The 22,341-nt window shown below is 37.3% G+C and overlaps 1 protein-coding gene across 1 annotated transcript in view; it reads right to left on the bottom strand.

Annotated features, from left to right (window-relative positions):
* Positions 1 to 21,791, bottom strand: part of slc35c2 (solute carrier family 35 member C2) — a 39,468-nt gene extending 17,677 nt beyond the window's left edge. The window contains exons 1-4 of the mRNA XM_039735210.1: positions 21,061 to 21,791; positions 9,906 to 10,056; positions 1,732 to 1,795; positions 212 to 284 (exon numbers count right to left, since the gene is read on the bottom strand). Coding sequence (XP_039591144.1) covers positions 212 to 284; positions 1,732 to 1,795; positions 9,906 to 10,056; positions 21,061 to 21,171 — 399 coding nt within the window. The 5' untranslated portion in view covers positions 21,172 to 21,791. The remainder of the gene's footprint in view (positions 1 to 211; positions 285 to 1,731; positions 1,796 to 9,905; positions 10,057 to 21,060) is intronic.
* Between the last annotated feature and the right edge of the window lie 550 nt (positions 21,792 to 22,341).

The raw sequence follows: 22,341 nt of genomic DNA, 5'->3' as shown, positions 1-22,341 counted from the left end.
AATACTTGGATAAACAGGCTACAAGTCATCCTAAAAATTTCAATTGTATTTATTTGCAAAATATCTTTACTTCTTAAAGGATTATTGCAGTAGCTATTATGTTTGTTATCTCCTCCCCAACAACCCCCCGTACTCCCCAATATGACATTAGCAAAACCCTCTGTTTGCAATGGTAACTATGCTTAGGAAAAATGGAAGTTAACAAACTTACAGGTTCCTCCAGTTTGAAGATTAATGAAAAGAACAGAATAAATAAAACTGCAGAAGATTTAGTCATTGTATATCTGAAACAACAGGAAAAAAAACATTAAGACTCATTCTGTAAGACAGTGGTACATGGTTACCGGTGGACAGAGGACTTCCTGTTCTTTCTTAATGTAAACCTCTTCTGCTACATGTGGCATCAGTGCATCAACTCTAACTATGCTGATTCCAAGGTTCAGGAGACAGATTTTGAGGAAAGATTAAAAGAGCTCAGCCTTTTTAGTTTAAGTAACAGAAGATTTAAGAAAAGACATGATTGAAGTGTTTAAAATTATGAAGGGAATTAGTACAGTGGATCAAGACTATTATTTTAAAATGAGTTTAGGAACATGGGGACACATCTGGAAACTTAAGGATACATTTCACAGAAATTTACACAGAGAACCATACACGCATGGAATAAGCTAACAAATAGTGAGGCAGACAGTACGATTTGAGGGACTTTCAAAACTAGACTTGATGTTATTTTAGAATTTTTAAGTGGATAACACTGGCAATTTTTTTCTGGACTGAATGGGCCTGTTCTCATCTAGATTGTTTTAACATTCATATAGCACTGGACTGCTGTGATGTTCTTGGTTGTGTGAAGCTGCTGCTTGGAAAAAGGCAAAATGACTGTGATCAAATTGAAAAGACATAAAAGAAGTCATCCTGATAAGCTCTGTTCAAAGAGCAGCAACTGCCAATGTCTGTGTGGTGATAATGTGGAAGTCACTAAGCTTTGCACTGTGTTAGTCTACCATAACACAAGGCAAGTACTGATGTGCAGATCAGGCAGTGACATTTTACCCTCTCACTCGCAAGCAACAGAAAAAATACTAGAAAAAACAAAAAAAACAATTCTGGCGGTGCACTGGTGACTGTTTTGAAAAATACCACATTAAGGACGTGTACAAAATTTACATCAGAAAAGCAGTGGACACTAGACATACCTTTCCTACTGTAATCATGCTGACAATTTAAATCAACAATTGTTAAACATGTAACATTTTTTATTGTTAAAAAAGGTTTTTGGCTTGCTTTTTCAAGGGGTAAACGCACAAGGAGGTTAATAAGTGATATTGTTTACAGATGTTTCAAAACTAAGAGTAAGAAGGAATTTAAACAACACTAAGACAAATTTAAAGCATGTCTTCACCAATTGGACATTATCTGAATTTTAACCCTATCTACTTAAACCATGCATTACTGACATATGTTATGTCTCCTGTGTAGAACAAACTTACACAAACACAGCCATTTATATCATATCATTTACAACATTACAAATAACAGCTGGCCAAATAACATTCATACCTTATGAGCGGGGTAAGACAACTCCAACACAGTAAAAACATACAATTGCATTTAAACCTCTTCTCATACCATCCACATAGAAAGGGTAAAGCTTTATCTTTTAACAATATGTGCAACTCCAAAAATACATTTTATGTGTAATATTAAATATCACATTTATGAGATACTCACAAGGAAATTGTAATAAAAAGGAAGCTCCAATTAGACAAGCCAATATCCAAAGCAGTAGCCAGTGCTGTTGGACACAAGAATACAAATGAGATAATAGCATGGGAAATAATAAAGCAGCAATACCATTAAACAAAAACTTTTTTCTTAAGCAATAAGAAATAAAGACTTCTGAATTTATTCATTTGTTTTTTCTTACACTCTTAAATCTTAATTTAATCTCAACTTTTTAATCTCAATTTGCCTAAAAGATTTCAAATTGTGGATCCCTGTAGTGTTTTCCCCACCATCTGATAAGAACAGTAGCTTCCTACGCCTTACTTCTATGTGCTACTCCATTGCTGGGCATACTTACTCACACACTTCAACACTGACAACAACTAAATATATGCAGCATAAAAAGAAAGCTAACGGCTGGTATATTTTGTTTAGATTCTGAAATCATCTTTGGGTCTTTGTAATAAACTGAAATCTGAATTAGAACCAGATCATCCATTCATAATTACAGTAGCAGTGGTGTGCCATTTTCAGTGTGAGGTCCAAGTTTGAGATTTGACATTTCAAATGGAAAGTCACTGTATCTTTGGTCTTGCAGCTAATTCACCACATTACGTTTGAAGGAGTGACTTCTTATGCCAGAGTTACTTATGTTTGGCTCGACATCCTTAATCTAGGGCACGTGGCTTAAATGAGGGAAAACAGGAAAATGTGACATGTTACAAGCTTTTAAAAGCAAATCATCTACAGTGAATGAACTATATTCTAGGGCTAATACATAACACTACATCAAGCTCTCATCATAGCATTTTATATTTTACAAATATTGAAAGAATATTGCTTGAATAGGAGACATCCAAACTATTCTGTATCTTCAGACTGGGATCACGGACACTGCAGTGTTTCTAGAAACAAGATCAACATGTAGCAGCTCTAGTACTGTGTTCCTCAGTATGTTCAACTCAACCTCTAATGTCATAAAGCATTTCTTGTGGGGAATGTATGCAAACTTTGAAAACTTGACTAGCTTGTTTAGTTAAGCCAGTTTGGCTGTTTATGATTCATCTTCAGGTTCTACAGACAAACCTTTATTCAGAGAAAAACAGAAACAGACAACAGGTTGCAATCATACTCAGAATCCAGGTCACAAATTCAAACGCTAAATATATATTTTTAAATCACTCATAATTTATGTTTGGAATGTTTGGAATATGCTCCTGTTCAAAAGAATTAGAACATCTCAGTTTCTCCAGTTTTTCTTCAAATGTAATCAGTTGAAATGCAATAAATTACCTAAAATGATGAAAAGGTAAGCAGTAAATTTAAACCTCTGGCCGTTTAAAGTGTAGGTTAACAAAAAAAAATTCAGAATATTACAAATGGGCGTTCTTCGGGGAACAATGAATAGGTTAAAAAACTACAGATGTTCTACAGCAATTAAAGTAAATTAAGCCTTGCAAGTTGAGGCAAACAATTTGCACAGGTATTGTGCCTTCTGTTGATTACTTAAAATCCCTCTGTCTTAAAGCAGAGTTGGAACAGACTGTGTTACTACAGCTTCTGAAGCACTAGTTGGGCAATATTCTAAAGAATCTGTGCTGCAGGTTTGACAGGGGAGAGGCAGTAAGAAAGACATTTCTTAAAGGACAAAATAGAGCCTTGAAGTACCAGCTGTGGTTACTGCAGACTGGACAAAGTGTTCTCTTCACAGCAGAAACCGAAACTTGCTTTTTTTCAAACACTGTTAAGCTGTGCTTGAAGCTGTTGTGCTGTGAGGTGCCCTTCAAACAAGATGGTGACCCTCAGATGCTTCTCTTCTGACTGAGTTGTGACTTTGGGTCTGCCAGATCTCTTCGTATCAGAGTTTCTTCCAATCTCCAATTGCCTTTGGATTGTGTAGGACATCGAACTCACTGATATTTAAGGTTTTTTTTTTTTGTGATTTCCCTAAAATATATTCATTTTATTTAATTGTTGTTGATTAATTGGAAAATCCTACTTTTCTGTGTTCTTTTAAATGAAGGAAGAACTATGTAAAATGGTAAATGCATTAACTAAAAAAATAAAATTTGAAATAATTAACCCCCCCCCAAAAAAAAAACACACACACACACACACAAATATAATGGACCAAAACAGTGACATTTTCCAAGGGAGGGGGAAATAACAGCTACCTCTGCTGCTGTATCAGGATTCTGTGAGAAACACCATACTCAAGAATAATTGATCCAATATCAACAACACACTTTTAAAACAAGAAACAAAACAATAATAGTGGATCAGTCATCTCAAGACATCCAATATGTCCAGTTATGCAAAAAAAATGAATTTTCATTATAACCAAAAGGCATAATATGAGTGTTAAAAAAAAAAAAAAATGTCAAATAATGCTAAAGGAAGCTAGTCAGTGTATGGCTGCTTTCTTCTTAATTACTGGGATTTAAATACAATGGGTGTGTAATGGAAGGATATTTCTCTGTAAAAAGCAAAGGTAAAATAAAGAGAGGAAGGGAACCAGGAGAGCAGATGGGCGTTGGTCGCTCCAGCGCAAAGCCAGCTGCAAAGACTAATGTTTTGGGAAAAACAGCCGGGAATGTTCTAAAGATACAGCCAAGGCTATGTAAGGAGTTGTTTTTCACTTCGAGAGGCTTTTTTCACATGTGTTGTGATGTGGGATTTTGCATATAACTTGATAAATGTTTTGTATGCCTTTATTTATAATTTAGGCAAACCAATGTAATTTAGAGGTATTCATGTTTGCCTTCCCCCCACCCCCCTTTTTACAACTGTCTCTTTGTAATTTTATGACAGGATTTGGGGGGATGTCTTAAACCAGTTTTCCCCCACACAAAGCCAGGTTAGCTTAACATATGGTCTTGGGGGGTTGAGGTGTTAAAATGTACTATTTCTCCCATTGGTCTGAGATATGGCTGTTTGGAATTGGCTTGTCTCAGAGGCCTTTAAGTGCCATGATGTCCTATTGGTTCTAGGAATTGGAGAGAACATCTATAAATGTACTTGCTCAACCACATTCTCTCTCTCTAACCAACATATGATGAAGAAGCATCTCTCTTGCTAACCTGTGATGATGAAGACAACACAATGAAGAGCACAGTTCAGCAGCCATATTGAACAGACATGTGGCTGAAAGCTGAGCACCAACGATGCCTTAACTAGAGACATTTTAAGTAACTACAAGTCTGTGTGCTACCTGAATTACACATCACCATTTTATCAGGTTGTATGGTTGCCAATATTCAAATGTACTTTGCATTTTGTTATTATTTATGAATATTATCAGTAATACATTACTTTATGTGTAACTTAACTACTGCTTGTCTTTTTACTACATCTAATTGCCTGAGGTTATAGATATAGAAGGGATGGTGGGGATAAGTTATATACAGTGGTAAGTCTGTGAGATTAGGCATTCTAAGGCTACATATTAATAATACAATCGGGGAATGTAGAGCAATATATATTACTCTACCAAGATAAAACAACATGTAAGCATATTACTGTGTCTTCTAGTACTAGGCACTGCCTCAGTCAGGGCCAAGTAGAAGAAAAACAATACCGTGTCCCGTGGAAGGGTGTGTACTGAAACTGACCACTTCTGTATACACTGCTTGCACGTAAGCCGCTTTTGGGGCAAGGACACTCAATTAGTATATAAGGGAAGGTTCCGCCCTCAGTTTCTTTGGAAGCTCAACCATGGGGAATGTGTGCACCGCCGGTACTTTGACTAGGCTAACGAGTTGATCCTCTGACGAGACTGACAAGTGGGCTCCCTCAGTCTACTGGTCTAGGATGATGGTTCTGGGTCTTTTGATATTACTGTAGGCATAAGTTTGTGTCTTTTGATATTACTGTAAGCATAAGTTTGTTTCTTTTAATATTTTACTGTAAGCATATATTTGTTTCTATAATCTATTGTTACTGCATTATACTATTCATATGTATTTATATGTTATAATTGAATAAGTACATTTTACTGAAGTATCTGACCTCTTCTCTCTGATTTTTGCCCACTTACTCTAAAGAACCCCTTGAACCATTTTTCCAAATTAAAACAGGGTGTACAGTCTAAAATAAGAAGTTTCACAAAATACACATTCTTGAACAAATTTAATATTGTTTTTATTTTAAGCAGGAGTACAGACAAAGTCAAGCTGTATATGCTATGACTCCTTAACATTTTCATCTGGTTAAAGACATGTCAGCCTAAATAAAAAATATTTTTAGCTGTGTGCTTTGATTATATTTTGGCTGTTCTTCTGGAACATATACACAAAGTAAAGCCTGACTATTTTCAACTACATTCAATATTTTCAAGCCAAGTACATCAATAATTGTACTGCAACATTAAATTATAGATAAAATTAAAAAAATCACCACTTAAAAACTCTTTCAATCCAGGAAATCCCATTGTAGATTCTATAGTACAGAACTCCAGTGGCTGCAGGTTTTCATTTCAGCCACTTTATTTAATAACAAATTGCAGGTAATGGAACAAACTTCTTTGCCTTAATTTTTATTAATTTTTTTTTTTCCAGATTCATAACCCTTGTTTCTTTGTCCATAAACAGCAGTCAAACAATGATGAGATGCTAAACACACCAACGTGTGACTTAGGATCTCCAACTCAGTTTCCTGGAAGGGCCCTATTATTGTTACAAACAATTTCTTAATCAGAATGAGTGAAATTTCAGGCTCATCAACTCTTACTTTCCATCTCTCTTATAGCACAGGTTTGGTTTTTTTAGTCTATTAATTTGCCTCTGTATTTTCTTGTTATGAATCAACATCTTAAAGTTGTATTGAGTACGGTCATAATTCCAAACTGATTTTTTAATGTATTTGTTTGTCTTTCAGAATTAATTCTGATTATATAGTGCACACGTCTGTTGTAACTGAAATACTGTTAGTATAACTGTTTCTAACTTGACTTATTGGTTGATTACATTGTTTTAAGAGAATATACATCACCAGCAACCTTATAAATAAAGTGTCATTTCACCTGCACATACAGTCATATAAAAAGGTTTGGGAACCCCTCTTAATTCTTTGGATTTTTGCTCTTCATTGGTTGAGCTTTCAAAGTAGCAACTTCCTTTCAATATATGACATGCCTTATGGAAACAGTAGTATTCCAGCAGTGACATTAAATTTATTGGATTAACAGAAAATATGCAATATGCATCATAACAAAATCAGACAGGTGCATAAATTTGGGCACACCAACAGATATTACATCATTACTTAGTTGAGCTTCCTTTTGCAAATATAACAGCCTATAGACATCTCCTATAGCCTTTGATGAGTGTCTGGATGCAGGAATTTTTGACCATTCTTCCATACAAAATATCTCCAGTACAGTTAAATTTGATGGCTGCCGAGCATAGACAGCCTGCTTCAAATCACTCCATAGATTTTCGATGATATTCAAGTCAGGGGACTGTGACGGCGATTCCAGAACATTGTACTTCTCCCTCTGCATGAATACCTTTGTAGATTTTGAACTGTGTTTTGGGCCATCGTCTTGTTTGAATATCCAACACATGCGTAACTTCAACTTTTTAACTGATACTTGAGCATTATCCTGAAGAATTTGTTGATATTGGGTTGAATTAATCCAACCATCGACTTTAACAAGGGCCCCAGTCCCTGAACTAGCCACACAGCATGATGGAACCTCCACCAAGTGTGACAGTAGGTAGCAGGTGTTTTTCTTGGAATGCGGTGTTCTTCTTCCGCCAAGCAAAGCGGTTTGTTATGATCAAATAACTCAATTTTTGTCTCAACAGTCCAAAGCACTTTGTTTCAAAATGAATCTGGCTTGTCTGAATGAGGATTTGCATACAACAAGCGACTCTGTTTGTGGTGTGAGTGCAGAAACGGCTTCTTTCTCATCACCCTGCCATATATTTTTTATTTGTGCAAATTGCGCTGAACTGTAGAACGATGTACAGATACACTATCTGCAGTAAGATGTTCTTGCAGGTCTTTGGAAGTGATCTGTGGGTTGTCTGTAACCATTCACACAATCCTGCGCATTTGCCGCTCCTGTATTTTTCTTGGCCTGCCAGACCTGGGTTTAACAGCAACTGTGCCTGTGGCCTTCCATTTCCTGATTATATTCCTTACAGTTGAAAGTGACAGTTTACACCTCTGAGATACGGTAGGTTCTTGTAGCCTTCCCCTAAACCATGATACTGAACAATCTTTGTTTTTAGATCTTTTGAGAGTTGCTTTGAGGATCCCATGCTGTCACTCTTCAAAGGAGAGTGAAAGGGAAACACAATTTGCAATTGACCACCTTAAATACCTTTTTTTAATGATTGGACAAACCTGTCTATGAAGTTCAAGGCTTAACGAGCTAATCCAACCAATTTGATGTTGCAAGTAATCAGTATTGAGCAGTTACATGTATTCAAATCAGCAAAATTACAAGGGTACCCAAATTTACACAGTTTTTCACATTTGATTTAATTTCATACTAAACTAAATACTGCTTCTCTAAAAATCTTTGTTTGGAAAACACCCCAGTACTCAGATATTCCTAGGAAATGAAAGGCATACCAATGTTATCTTTTTTGTTGAAAGTAGAGTAAATTATTATGCAGGCCGAGAGGGGTTCCCAAACTTTTTCATATGACTGTAGTTGGTGGGTTTTCAGGTTTTTTCATTCCTTCATTCAAAGCTGTTTTTTTTTGGCAAGTATGTCTGTCTTTTTACCACTATACGTGCTCCTCTAGTGAGTTTTTCAACATCCTATTGGTGTTGTTTTAAGTCAGACAAAACGCTATACCCGTTTTGTTTAAATGTCTGCTTATGTGCACAATGTAACATTCTCTTCATTGATTCAGCATGAACCATGAGCCAAAATTCCGCTGCAAGCCCACTAGCAAACCAATCTTCCTAGCCTCACTCAAGCTGGGCACCTCTGGGCTAAACATAAGGGACCCAAGCTGGTGGAGCAGCAGGACAGGTATCAAAGAAACAGCTGACTAATGTGCAACGAGAATGAACTTCAGTTTGATCAATACCGGGGGCAAACTTTTAAATGGCTGCTGACCAATGTCAGCTAAGCCATCATGGTGTTCACAACCCACAAAATGAAGCGCAAATTTGGCTAGGTCTCCAACAGCCTGGCCACAAGCAATAAAAACACCATGGAGTTCTATGGCTGGCTCTTTATTAAGGTGTAAGCAGGCATTCATTGGTGATCTAAAAAATTGGGACGGACAAACCCCATTCCACATGACAAAGGCAAGAGGCTTGTTGGCTTGGGAACTTATGGAGGGAGACCTGATGTTCAAGGCCCTCTATGATGCCACAGATCAGAAAGAAGAAGTGTGTAGCATCTACAGGGGGACTGAGATTCAACAACTGTTTTTGCCCAAACCGCAGTAGGAATGACTGGACCAGGTCCTGTTCACCAGGGGCAAAGATAGAAAGCTTGCACTGACTAGCAATCTGCACCTCAGGAGGCATCAACCCAGTGGACGCAACCTCCACCATTGCCCAAAGCCTTCTTTCAGCACCCATTTTCCTGTGGGTGTCCTACAAGCTCATGTGCTGGGCATGCAGCAGCCACAGGCTGATGGAATCCAGCCTGTACAAGACAAAACTCACTTTTCACACATTTCTGTAGACATCCACTTATAAGCTCATGCTACACATATCACAGAAAACTCTTGAATGTGCACTGGTACAAGTTATATTATTAGCTACTATAACCTGTACATGTGACAGTAATAACCCTTTAATACACTGAAAAATATTGATAAACAAAAAATCTTTTATACACCAAACATTTTTATTCTTTTTTCTATATATTCTGGAGTGTTTTGTAAAGCCAGTTGTTTAAGAACTGATGGGGAATGACTATTACTACTTCCCTTTATGTTGAAAATTTGAAGCTTTATTAGTCTGAACTTCTCCAAATTCCATGCTACCAGTATAGAATTACCAATTCTAAAATACCAAATAATGTCTGATAGCACAAGAACAGAATGTGAATTTCCCCTTGGGATTAATAAAGTATCTATCTATCTAGATTAGAGCCATCAAACTGCAAACATAAAACAGTTAAAAAACAAAATCATAAGAGCACTTGGAAAAGCAAGGCAATGTTAAAGCAGCTCATAAGAAAAAACAACAAGAAATGCACTCACCAGTCGGAGCCACTTTAATCATGTAATCTCTCCACGTGAATAAAACACGGGCTTTTCCTGTCCAACAATGCATAAACACTCTGGTGATAGCTGATAAGATGAAGATCATCATCAGGTGAACCAGGGTCATAAAAAGTGGAAAATGAAAGTCCTATAAAATATAAATGCAAGGCATGCAAATAACTAAAATGAAAACTAATTAGAATAAAATTAAGTTCTTGCTCATGTAAATGTAAAACAACTTTGCATAAATTAACGAGGGGTGTAATTTAACAGCTTCATTGTTATTGACAAGAAACAAGTTATTTTTTGTGTAGCCCAAATCACTCAAAGAATGTCTTAATGGGCCTTAACAGGCCATGTTTTTGACAGATCTACAGCCTTGACTCTGTAAGAAGACATGGAAAAACTCCCAAGAAGAAAAAAAAATCCTTGTAGGAAAAAAAGGAAGAAATCTTGAGAAGGGTAATTCAGAGAGAGAACCCCTGTCCAGGTAGGTTGGGCGGACAATGGCTGTCAAAATATGGATTAAATAAAATGCAAAAAACAGAATACAAGTAAAAGGAAAATCAGCAACGGGGGACCTAAATGTACTGAAGTGTTGACGTCATCCTTGCAAACTAAAGAAAAGCGGCTGAGAGGTTGTGTTTTCTGTGACTTGAGTTAGTTAAAAAAAAAAAACATTTTGCTCCTAAAAACCTTGAGCTATGGTTGCGGCTAAGAAGCTACAGTTGTGCTTGAAAGTTTGTGAACCCTTTAAAATTTTCTATATTTCTGCATAAATATAACCTAAAACATCATCAGATTTTCACTCAAGTCCTAAAAGTAGATAAAGAGAAACCAGTTAAACAAATGAGACAAAATTATAATACTCATTTATTTATTAAGGAAAATGATTGAATAGTACATATTTGTCAGTGGCAAAAGTATGTGAACCTCTGCTTTCAGTATCTGGTGTGACCCGCCTTTGCAGCAATAACTGCAACTAAACGTTTCCGGTAACTTTTGATCATTCCTGCACACTGGCTTGGAGGAATTATAGCCCATTCCTCCGTACAGAACAGCTTCAACTCTGGGATGTTGGTGGGTTTCCTCACATTAACTGCTCGCTTCAGGTCCTTCCACAACATTTCGAATGGATTAAGGTCAGGACTTAGACTTGGCCATTCCAAAACATTAACTTTATTCTTCTTTAACCATTCTTTGGTAGAACGACTTGTGTGCTTTAGGGTCGTTGTCTTGCTGCAAGACCCACCTTCTCTTGAGATTCATTTCTTGGACAGATGTCCCGACATTTTCCTTTAGAATTCTCCGATATAATTCAGAATTCATTGCTCCATCAACGAAGGCAAGCTGTCCTGGCCTAGATGCAACAAAACAGGCCCAAACCATGATACTACCACCACCATGTTTCACAGGTGCCTTCTGGTTTGTCCACGTGATCTTTAGCAAACTGCAGATGAGCAGCAATGTTTTTTTTGTAGAGCAGCGGCTTTCTCCTTGGAACCCTGCCATGCACACTATTGTTTTTCAGTGTTTTCCTGATGGTGAACTCATAAACATGAACATTAGCCAATGTGAGAGAGGCCTTCAGTTGCTTAGAAGTTACCCTGGGGTCCTTTGTGACCTCACCAACTATTACACACCTTTCTCTTGGAGTGATCTTTGTTGGTCGACCACTCCTGGGAAGGGTAACAATGGTCTTGAATTTCCTCCATTTGCACACAATCTGTCTGACTGTGGATTGGTGGAGTCCAGACTCTTTAGAGATGGTTTTGTAACCTTTGCCAGACTGATGAGCATCAACAACTCGTTTTCTGAGGTCCTCAGAAATCTCCTTTGTTCGTGCCATGATACACTTCCACAAACGTGTTGTAAAGAGCAGACTTTGATAGATCCCTGTTCTTTAAATAACACAGGGTGCCCACTCACACCTGATTGTCATCCCATTGATTGAAAACACCTGGCTCGAATTTCACCTTCAAACTAACTGCTAATCCTAGAGGTTCACATACTTTTGCCACTCACAAATATGTAATATTCGATCACTTTCCTTAATAAATAAATGACCAAGTATAATATTTTTGTCTCATTTGTTTAACTGGTTTCTCTTTATCTACGTTTAGGACTTGAGTGAAAATCTGATGATGTTTTAGGTCATACTTATGCAGAAATATAGAAAATTCTAAAGGGTTCACAAACTTTCAAGCACAACTATATGTGGGTATTTTAATGCTGTTTTTTTCTGTTTAGCAGGGTTTTTGGCTTTTTTTTTTTTCGCCCACACAGAAGCAAAAGTGGCTGACTGTTCAGGAAGCAGCATTTGGAAAGGTTACTTGTACTTGCTCTTATTTGTATTCAAACTACCATCAGAGAGGCAGGGCAGTAAGCAGCAGTAGCGGACACCTGCATCTCTATAAATAAGTAACTGGTATCAAAGAGACAAATAATTAAAAGTAACATAAACAATGATTCCAGCAGCTTATTTCAAAGGAGGCAGGCAACTAGCATTTCGGAGCTGATCAGGCACAAGTGGCTGTAGAAGCAGACAAGGCAGTAAGAAATTAACTAGCAATGGACATTCTGTAAGCATGCTTTTCTACATTGAACAGTTCTTAGCAGTCAGGAAAGCAAAGCAGTTTGAAGGGCGACAGTGTAAGGGTTCATTATAACAAAGGAATACAAACTTTGTGAGTGAAGAGCTTTAAGAAAGTTATAAGAGAGCACACAAAGAAAAGTAAAGTTAACCTCATAATAGGACAAACAGCAGGCAGTCGAGAGGGAGAATATTACAGAAGCGTAAGGGTATAAAATAATTGTGGCAGTCCTTTAACCTTTTTTTTTTTTGCTTAAATTATTTTTAGGTATACCATTTAAGTTAAATCATTTACTTGTAATATATAAAAAAGTTGAATCATTTTAGTAATCCAAAGTCAAATTTTAATAATGAGGCCACTGCAATGCAAGTCCTAATAGGCTTTTTAGAGGATGGCTTGGAGCAGCGACTTTTCTATAAAGTTACATCTGCATGGGGATGCCAGCTGATCCAGCACCTGGAGCTCAGGGTCGCTGAACTGGAGGAGAAGTTGGCTGGCCTGCGTGGTAGCAAAGAATTGGTGGACCTGGGCTCAGGTGTCCTTTAGAGAGACAGTGTACACTCCTAAGGTAGCATGGGAGGAGATTCCAGACCAGGCAGGTAGAGGTAGGTGGGTTATGGTCACAAGGCACAAGGTAAAGGGTGCACATTGTTCAGGGGCATCAACTCCAGAAATGGAAGTGTCAAACCGTTTTAAGATCCTTGTGGAACTGGACGGTGTCTCTGGAGATTTTGAGGTGGTAAGCAGGCATGTGGAGCCCCAACGGGCCACATCAAAACCAGTTCCCAGAAAGAGAGAGGTAGTGATAGTTCTAGACTCAATCATTAGGGAGATTGAAATGGAAGTCTACTCCAGGGACAGAGTCTCACACAGTGTATTACTATTTGCGTGCAAAAATGGGAGACCTCCCTGGAAGGGTTGATAGGCTCTTAGCCAGAGTGGGAATCCAGTTTTCATTGTTCATGTTGGAACAAATGACATTCAGTCTATGCAATATATCAAGTGCCATGATATAAACAATATTATTTAATGCATCATTTGAAAATAAAATTATTGCGATATATTAATATTCATTTAATCTGACAACAGGAACCCATGACGTCAACAGCAGCACAGTTAGCGAGGCAACTTTACACAGAGAAACATAGTGAAAAGCACTGCTGTAGATCTGTGGTGTGTGAGGAAATTAGTTCTAACTTTACTTAGTGTTAACGTATCATTTTATATAGCACTTTAAACAAGTATTGTTACAAAGCAGCTTTAAAAATATAACATAAAAAAGAACAAATGATATATATACACCATACAGGACACCGCAGTCGGAATCGCTAGCGCAAGCTACAGCTGGTTAAACAGCACGTTTTATAACCAGATATAATAGCTTTATAACTAGCTGCCTGTGTACTTTGTGAAATGTTTGTGCAACATGTTTGAGCAGTTTAATCCCCTAGTTTTCATGTAAGCATGCCTGTATCATCTCCTCCTTGTTGTTTTGTTCCCTGGTTTCCCCAGTAAAACTAGTGTTGCTGCTCCATTGTTTACCTTCCCCACCTGTCTTCGGACATGTTTATATGCATTTCTTGCGATAATGTGTATTTTATTTATGCCTGTGCTATTATAAAGTGGATCATATAAAGTTATTACTATGCAATTAGATTCAAATAATTGAATATAAGAACAATATAACTGCTTGACTTTTTGAGTAAAACTGGATAGGAAAAAATATTGATGCATATCTTATATTAACATTTGGTCCAAAAATAAAATTAGTTGAAACACTAAATTTCAGACATAAGGGTAGTCTGTCAGTTCTGCAATCCAAACTTCAAGATGTGAGTGACAGACTGGAAGTAGTCTTCCACAAAGTTCTGTCTGTGCCATGCGGCCATCCAGGTAAAACTGAGATTAGAAGGTTTAATGCGTGGCTCAAATCTTGGGTATAGGGCAGAAGGGTATAGGTTTATGGGGCATTGGGAATTCTTTTGGAACAAATGGGAGCTGTTCCACCGCGACGGGTTTTATCTGAACCAGAGGGTCACCAATGTGTTGTGGAGGCTTATGAGTAGGTTAGTCGAGGCTTGTTTAAACTAGGGTATGGGGGGCAGGGAGTCTAGGACCGGAAAGGTTTAGAGCTGTACATGAAGGGACAAACAATATAGTAAAAATAAAAATGCATAACAATGCGAATTCTAACCCAACATTTAAATGCAAAAGTAAAATGAATAACACATTAAAAATAGCTTGCCTCAATGCTAGAAGTATCAACAATAAAACGAGTGAGTTAGAGTTGTATATAGAGATGCAGAGTTATGATATTATAGCAATAGCTCAAGCCTGGTTTAATAACAAAGACGGAGATGAGCATAACATAGAGGGATACACATTTTTAGAAAGGATAGACAAAACAGAAAAGGAAATTAAATGCAAGTCCTCTTTAATTAGACAATGAGCCTCATCTTAGTGAGGACACATGGCTTCATCTGGAAAGCATTAGGAAAACAGGCCTTATTTTTGGAGTATGCCATGAACCACCAAATGTACACACTAATTTCAATGTACATCTTTTTAGCGATATTAAAATGTAAGTTTACGGGGGAATATTATATAGAAATGCTCCGATCAATTGTCTGCCTAACTAAATCAGCCAATTTTCACTATCGGTGATGGGTAAATTGGCCGATCAAAAAAAAAAATCTTTTCAGCAGCTACATTTCTAAGCCTTATGGTATGTTAGTTGTAGTGCTCCTTTATGTAAGGTATTACAGTAGTTTTTTGGGGTTTTTTTGCAGTAAACTTCATGCAGTGCAAAGAGCGAGCAGCAAGTTGAATATTATTAGTGGAGTAATTACCTGAGAAAAAGGAATCAGAGAAGTCATCCTGTGCAATTAGATAAACGGCAAGAAAAGCTACTTTAAAGAATTCAGACCTTTTTATTTTGTTCTTTATACTGAAACGGATACCATTTGAGTTTGGACAGCAAACTTGTAGTTTACATTTTCAGTTGGAAAAAAGAAAGACGAATTTGAAATTGCTGCCTAGTAAACAATAGGCTTGTTATCACAACATCAAAATCTGTCTTTTGGTTATAACCTTGTTTAGCATGTTAGCCTTGTGCGTTCTTAATAAACAACTTATGAACATTTGCAGCTTTTTACAAGATTTGTACGGAGCTTTTTTGTTGCCGTGTGTCATACAGCATAGGTTTTGGTAAGAAACAAGTACAAAATAATTAAAACGGAAATCCATATTTATAATTACACCTCAAGAATTATGAATGTCTAGCTGATACACAGAAGAAAAAACCTGTATATAGTAAATGTATATTTATAACAGTAAACAAAAGCTGCAGTGCAATTAATTATTAAAAATGATTAAAGCATATCAGTTCATGTATATTTGCACTCATGTTTTTGCTAGAGAAATGGTGAAAACTACTTTTTTAATTAAGCCTTGTTTCAGATAGGTACATTACAGAAAAAATTAAATATGACAGCTAGAAATTGAGATTTCCTTTATGCTATTTGTATTATGGATACATATTTTTGTATATTTTTACAGTTAAATTATTCATTTTAAGGAAATGTGATTTTTTTAGTATTTTATGGTCATTGAACAATAAACATATTGAATTTAACTTTCTTACTAAAACATTAGCAGTTAACACGTGTTCTGTAGTTTAATTATAAATATTTACTTTAATATACGACATAAGGCATCTACGTGTGTGGTTATGCAGGAGCTTTGAGTAACATTTTCTAAAGGGATAAAGGAGGGAAAAAAAATTGGTATCGGTATCTAAATCAACCAATCAAGTAACATGAAACTGGTGATCAGTATCGGCATTACAAAACCTGATCGGAGCATCCTATTACATTTCTAAAAATAGCAGCGGTCCTAGCGCTGACCCCTGTGGAACAACACTCTTAACATCATGACACACATAAGATTAGTCGCTCCATCCTACATTTCGGAATGCCTGTCACCTTACACTCCAAACCGTAACCTTAGATCTTCAAGTGAGTGTCTGCTTATAACACTCCTCTTCTTGCTATGTGTTGCTCAATCGTATTCTTAAGAATCCCTTCCATTAAATCACCTGTGACACATGTTAAACCTACTGGTCTGTAGTTGCTTGGATCTGTCCGGTTACCCATCTTATATAACAGGATAATATTTGCCATTTTCCAGTCCTTCAGAATTTCCCCAGTACAGAGTGACTTCCTAAAAATGTGTGTCAGGGGTTTATGCAAATACTCGCTAACCTCCTTAATAACTCAAGGGTAAATATTATCTGGTCCTGGTAATTTGATGGCTTTCAGCCAATTTAATCTATTCTCCCTGTGTACAAATTTCCAAATCATCCAGTACCTCCTTAGTAGTCCTTTTTACCAGTGGGAGATATCCACTTCCTCACATGTGAAAACCTCAAAAAATGCAAGTTTAGAGAATCTGATATTTCATGGTCTGTATTTTTAATCATCTTTAACTATTCCTGATGCACTTAATCTCCTCTTTGACTGCTCTTTCACTACTAAAATACTGAAAGATTCTCTTTGGGTCATGTTTTGCCTCATCAGCTATGTTCCACTCTAACTGCCTTATAGCCTCTCTAATATCCTTTTTAATGGTTGACCTGATGTTCTCATATGCCCTATGATTCACACTGGAGTCAGTCTTATACTCCTTATATAACTGTTTTAGCCCTTATAGCTTCTTTTTGAACTCCTTATTAACCCACTGCAGAGTTTTTTTTCAATTTCCTACTAATTCCAAATTTAGGCATGTACTTGTCCTGCATTATGTTTAAAACATTTTAAACCTGTTTCATTGCTTGTAAGCTTATCCCAGTCTATACTCCTTAGACTTTTACACATCTGCTCAAAGCTTGCCCTACCAAAGTTAAACACTTATACTCTTTACATCCACACTCTTCCAAAATACTGACAACTGTATTATATTATGGTCACTTAACCCTAATGGTTCAATCCCTGTTACATATTCAATTCAAGTCTGACTATTACAAAACAATAAACTTAGACAGGCTTCATCCCACATTGGTGTTTAAACATACTGCGTTAAAAAAACAGCCTGCAATTACTTCTAAAAACTGCTGCTCTTATACTCCACTGTCTGCAAGATTATCCTAGTATATTTATTAATATTCTGGGACTTAAAATCCTCGCCGCACTTAGGTCCCAATCCAGGTGGTTCAGTGTGTGGTGGATGCAGCAACATAGTATCAGCACATGTGCCCAACCTCTCTCTCTGAAGTCCCCCATGAATATAATAACCTCCTAAAATTTGTCTTTTTAATATTACTAAAAAAGATGTGTATTGAAATTATTGTCCGCATTGGCTGATCTATGGGCAGAACGGTGGCGCAGTGGTAACGCTGCTGTCTCACAGTAAGGAGACCTCTGTCCAGAGGGGGCTGGGCAGTCTCATGGCCTGGAACCCCTGCAGATTTTATTTTTTCTCTCCATCCGTCTGGAGTTTTTTTTTTTTCTGTCCTCCCTGGCCATCAGACCTTACTCTTATTCTATGTTAATTAGTGTTGTCTTATTTTAATTCTTACTTTGTCTTTTTTTTTTTTTCCTCTTTTCTTCATCATGTAAAGCGCTTTGAGCTACATTATTTGTATGAAAATGTGCTATATAAATAAATGTTGTTGTTGTTGTGGGTTCGCTTACCGGGTCCTCCCTGCGTGGAGTTTGCATGTTCTCCCTGTGTCTGCGAGGGTTTCCTCCAGGTTGCCTCCCACAGTCCAAAGACATGCAGGTTAGGTGCATTGGTGATCCTAAATTGTACCTAGTGTGTGTGTATGCCCTGCGGTGGGCTGGCGCCCTGCCCGGGGTTTGTTTCCTGCCTTGTGCCATGTGTTAGCTGGGATTGGCTCCAGCAGACCCCCGTGACCCTGCACACTCCAAAAATAAGGCCTCTTTCACTAATGCTTTCCAGACAAACCCACGTGTCCTCACTAATGTGGGGCTCATTGTCCCATTTGACATAAACAGCACCCCATCTGCTTTTCTGTTATGTCTATCCTCCCTAAAAAAAATTGTTCATTTTATACTCATCTCCATCTTTGTTTTATGCATTTCTCTGTTATTACTATAACATCATAATTATGTTCTGATAAAAACAATTCCAACTCACTTGTTTTATTTTTAATAATTATTGCATTAAAGCAAGCTATTTTTAATGTGTTACTCATTTTGCATTTAAACTTTGGGTTAGAATTTACATTACTATGAATTTTTATTTTCACACTACTGCTTTTTCCTTCATGTACAGTTCTAAACCTGGCCGATCCTAAACACTTTGACCCACCATAATGTGGTTTAAACAATCCTTGACTAACCTAATCATACATCTCCCCAACATATTGGTGCCCCTCTGGTTCAGAAATAATCCTTCACGGCAGAACAGGTCCCATCTGTTCCAGTCCCAATGCCCCATAAACCTATAGCCTTTTACCTTGCACCAAGATTTGAGCCAGGCATTAAGCCTTCTAATCTCCTCAGTATTACCTGGACTGCCATGTGGCAGAGGCAGAACTTCGGAGAGGAATACCTTGTCAGTTCTGCTTCTCAGTCTGGCAGCTAACTATTTAAATTTGGATTGCAAAACTGACTGACTACCCTTAAGTATGTCATTTGTTCCAACTTGAACAATGACAACTGGATCCACCCCCACTCTGGCCAAGAGCCTATCAACAGAGAAAGCAACACACCGTGCAAGAATCTCCATCTCTGGAGCAAACCTGAGCTTCAATCACACTAAATTGAGTTCCCAACAATCACTACCTCTCTCTTTCTGGAAACTGGTTTTGTGGTGGCCCGTTGGGGTTCCTCATTCCTACGTACCACCTCAGAATCTTTAGAGACACCATCTGGCTCCACAAGGACCTGAACAAGGTTTGACACTTTCAATTCTGGGGTTGATGCACCAGACAGTGTGCACCCTTTACCTTGCACCTTATGACCATGACCCATCTATCTCAACCTGTCTGGTCTAGAATCTCCTCCTGCGCCACCTTAGGGGTGCTCTCTCTCTCTCTCTCTCTCTCTAAAGGACACCTAGACCAGGCATGCCAGTTCTCTACTAAAACTCTGGCCAGCCAGCTCCTCCTCCAGTTCAGCGACCCTGAGATCAAGTTGATGGATCATTTGGCATCTCCTGCCCTTGTAGAAGACTGGCTCCTGCAAATCACTCTCTAAAATGTCCAAATATTCAATAGGACTTCCATTGCACTGACCTCATTAATAAAATTTGACTTTGAATTTATTAAAGTATTTTTTAATTTAAAACATTTACTTTAAGTGGTGAAACAAAAAAACAAAAAAGAGAAAAAAGAAAAAGATTAAAGATCTGCTAAAGTTATTTTATACCTTCTGACCTCTTAACTCCCTTAACTTAACTTATATTTTCCCCCTCAACTGCCTGATGTTTGTTTGTCCTTCTATGAGATTAACTTTACTTTTCTTTGTGTGCTCCTCTTATTCCTTATTTAAAAGCTCTCCACTCGCACTACTTGTATTCCTTCGTATTAATGAAACCTTGCAATGTCCCACTAAGAACCGTTCAGCCACAGCCTAAAATAATATATATATATATATATATATATATATATAAAAACCTTCTAAAGGGAAACAGTTTTAAAAATTCCAGTAGCTTCTTAGCAGCAACCAAAATGCAAAGTTTTTAGGAGCTAAATGCATTTTTAATTAACTCTCACACCATAGAAAACAAAAACTCAGTCGCTTCTCCTTTTTTTTGCAATGATGACTTCAGCAAGTCTCAACGGTGCAATCTGAGTATATAATCAAAAAACCTGTAAAGAATTTTAAACCGTGTCCAATGATAACCATCTTGAATCAGATATCATATTTGACAAATAATATAAATATTCACAAACTCTGTAACCAGTCTGTAATCATGCCATTTTTCAGGCATTTTCGGTAATACATTAATTTAAAAACTTTTCATATTTCACACATTACTGTTTATTACTAACTTCCAAGAATAAAGAAAACCTATATTTTGTGCAATTTTCAAGAACAAAGAAAAGCACAAAGGAAAAATCTAATTTGCATACACTGTACAGACATATGGAAAACAAAGAAAAATGAGATATTACACATTATTAAACTATATACAATGCATTTCAGAGAATAAGGCAAAGGTTTAAGTAAATAGTTATAATGAATACAGTAAAACATAATATGAAAGCTCTCATCCAACTGCTGGTCACTACAGGTTTCTACAAAACAGTACTAAGGAAAACACGTGCAAAAAATTACATTGATAATCATAACCGTAAAAAAGTATTGCGTACAATTGTACTGTCCAGGACAGCACTATTTTGTTTATGACATTTAGCTTGGCATGCTATTTGCTTTCAAGTACCCCTCAACTGCACTGCTTTCTTATTATTACTTTCTCCATCATCTTACTTCAGAAACCCTACTTCCTTCCACGGTACCTCACCAGCACAGGACACACTTTTAAAATGCAAGCTGTGTCAGCAAAACAATCCGAGGACCAGGAAGACTTACCTTCATGAGCCACTTATTGTAAAAAGTAATCCCAATGGAAAAACAATAATAGAAAAGCACCAATCCTACTGTCCTCAGCCCCCTGCATATGAAATGGAGCAGGAGCGCCATGGTGCCGTCTTTACCGCACCGTGCATAGGTGGAATGCGTACTGCCCAAGTGTAGGGCTCCACGTCACAACCGTACAAAGGTCTTTATGCAGAGCTGCTTATCAATCTACAGGAGACGGCCACGGATGTTCCAAATTTTGACTAGCTGCTCAGAAATGCCCGGCTGACACAAAGTCACTCCCAAACCTAAAATTCACCGTAGACTGCCACCGTGCGTTTTTGAATTTCCTGCAGTTGAAGCAACAGGCTTTCAGCACAGAGCGTTCTCATCCTCCAGAGTCCGACAAGCAGAACACATCAGGATAGAAAAAACAGCCTCGGTGTGATTCATTGAGATGCTATTCTCCGCGTTCAGTAAAATAACGCCCTTCATATTTAAAGTTGCTAGACTTTATCCGTCTCAAAACGCAAACGAACGTAATCAGGATTCCACTTCTATTGCTGTGAAGTGTAAAACTTCTGAAAAATGACTAAATAAACGAAAGTTACTATCGTATGCTATAACTACACAAATCGCTGGAAACAGCATGCATAAAGCAGGAAAGCCGGCAAATAAACAGGTATCCGTCGCCTTCAGTAGACGTTAATCCGGTAGTTTGCCCTCACTTCCAAGATGCATTGCGGCCATCCTGCACCCAGTGACTGACCTCTTTTACACTTCCGCGTTTATAAACTCAGAAGTAGTAATGGGCGGAGTTAAGGTTCTTTTTATTTATTTATTTATTTTACAACAATGTATTTATTCACAATTATATAAATGCAATATTACAAATATAAGAATACAGATTAACAACCTATTATAAGACATGACAATTGAATTTTGGCTGGGGATTGGGGATTCACAGACACGTATAAGAAAAAGAAAAATACAGTACATTGATAAGAGTTCACAGAATCAACTTAATGATTTGAAGTAAGGAATATGTTTTACAGCTTTACTGTTTACTGGCTTTGCCTTTTTTATAGCCATAAAGAGGATTATACATCACGAGAGAACAATCTAAAATTAATAATAATAATAATAATAATTCATTACATTTATATAGCGCTTTTCTCACAAAGCGCTCTCCACGCGGGGAGAACCCGGGATGTTTACCCATGATCTCCCTACTGCGAGGTGTTTATGAATATGATATTTAGCCCAGAGACAAAGAAGTTTTAAGGCATTGTC

Source organism: Polypterus senegalus, chromosome 14 (genome assembly GCF_016835505.1).
Source record: "Polypterus senegalus isolate Bchr_013 chromosome 14, ASM1683550v1, whole genome shotgun sequence".
Taxonomy (NCBI): domain Eukaryota; kingdom Metazoa; phylum Chordata; class Cladistia; order Polypteriformes; family Polypteridae; genus Polypterus; species Polypterus senegalus.
This window is presented reverse-complemented; position numbering and strand designations above follow the sequence as displayed.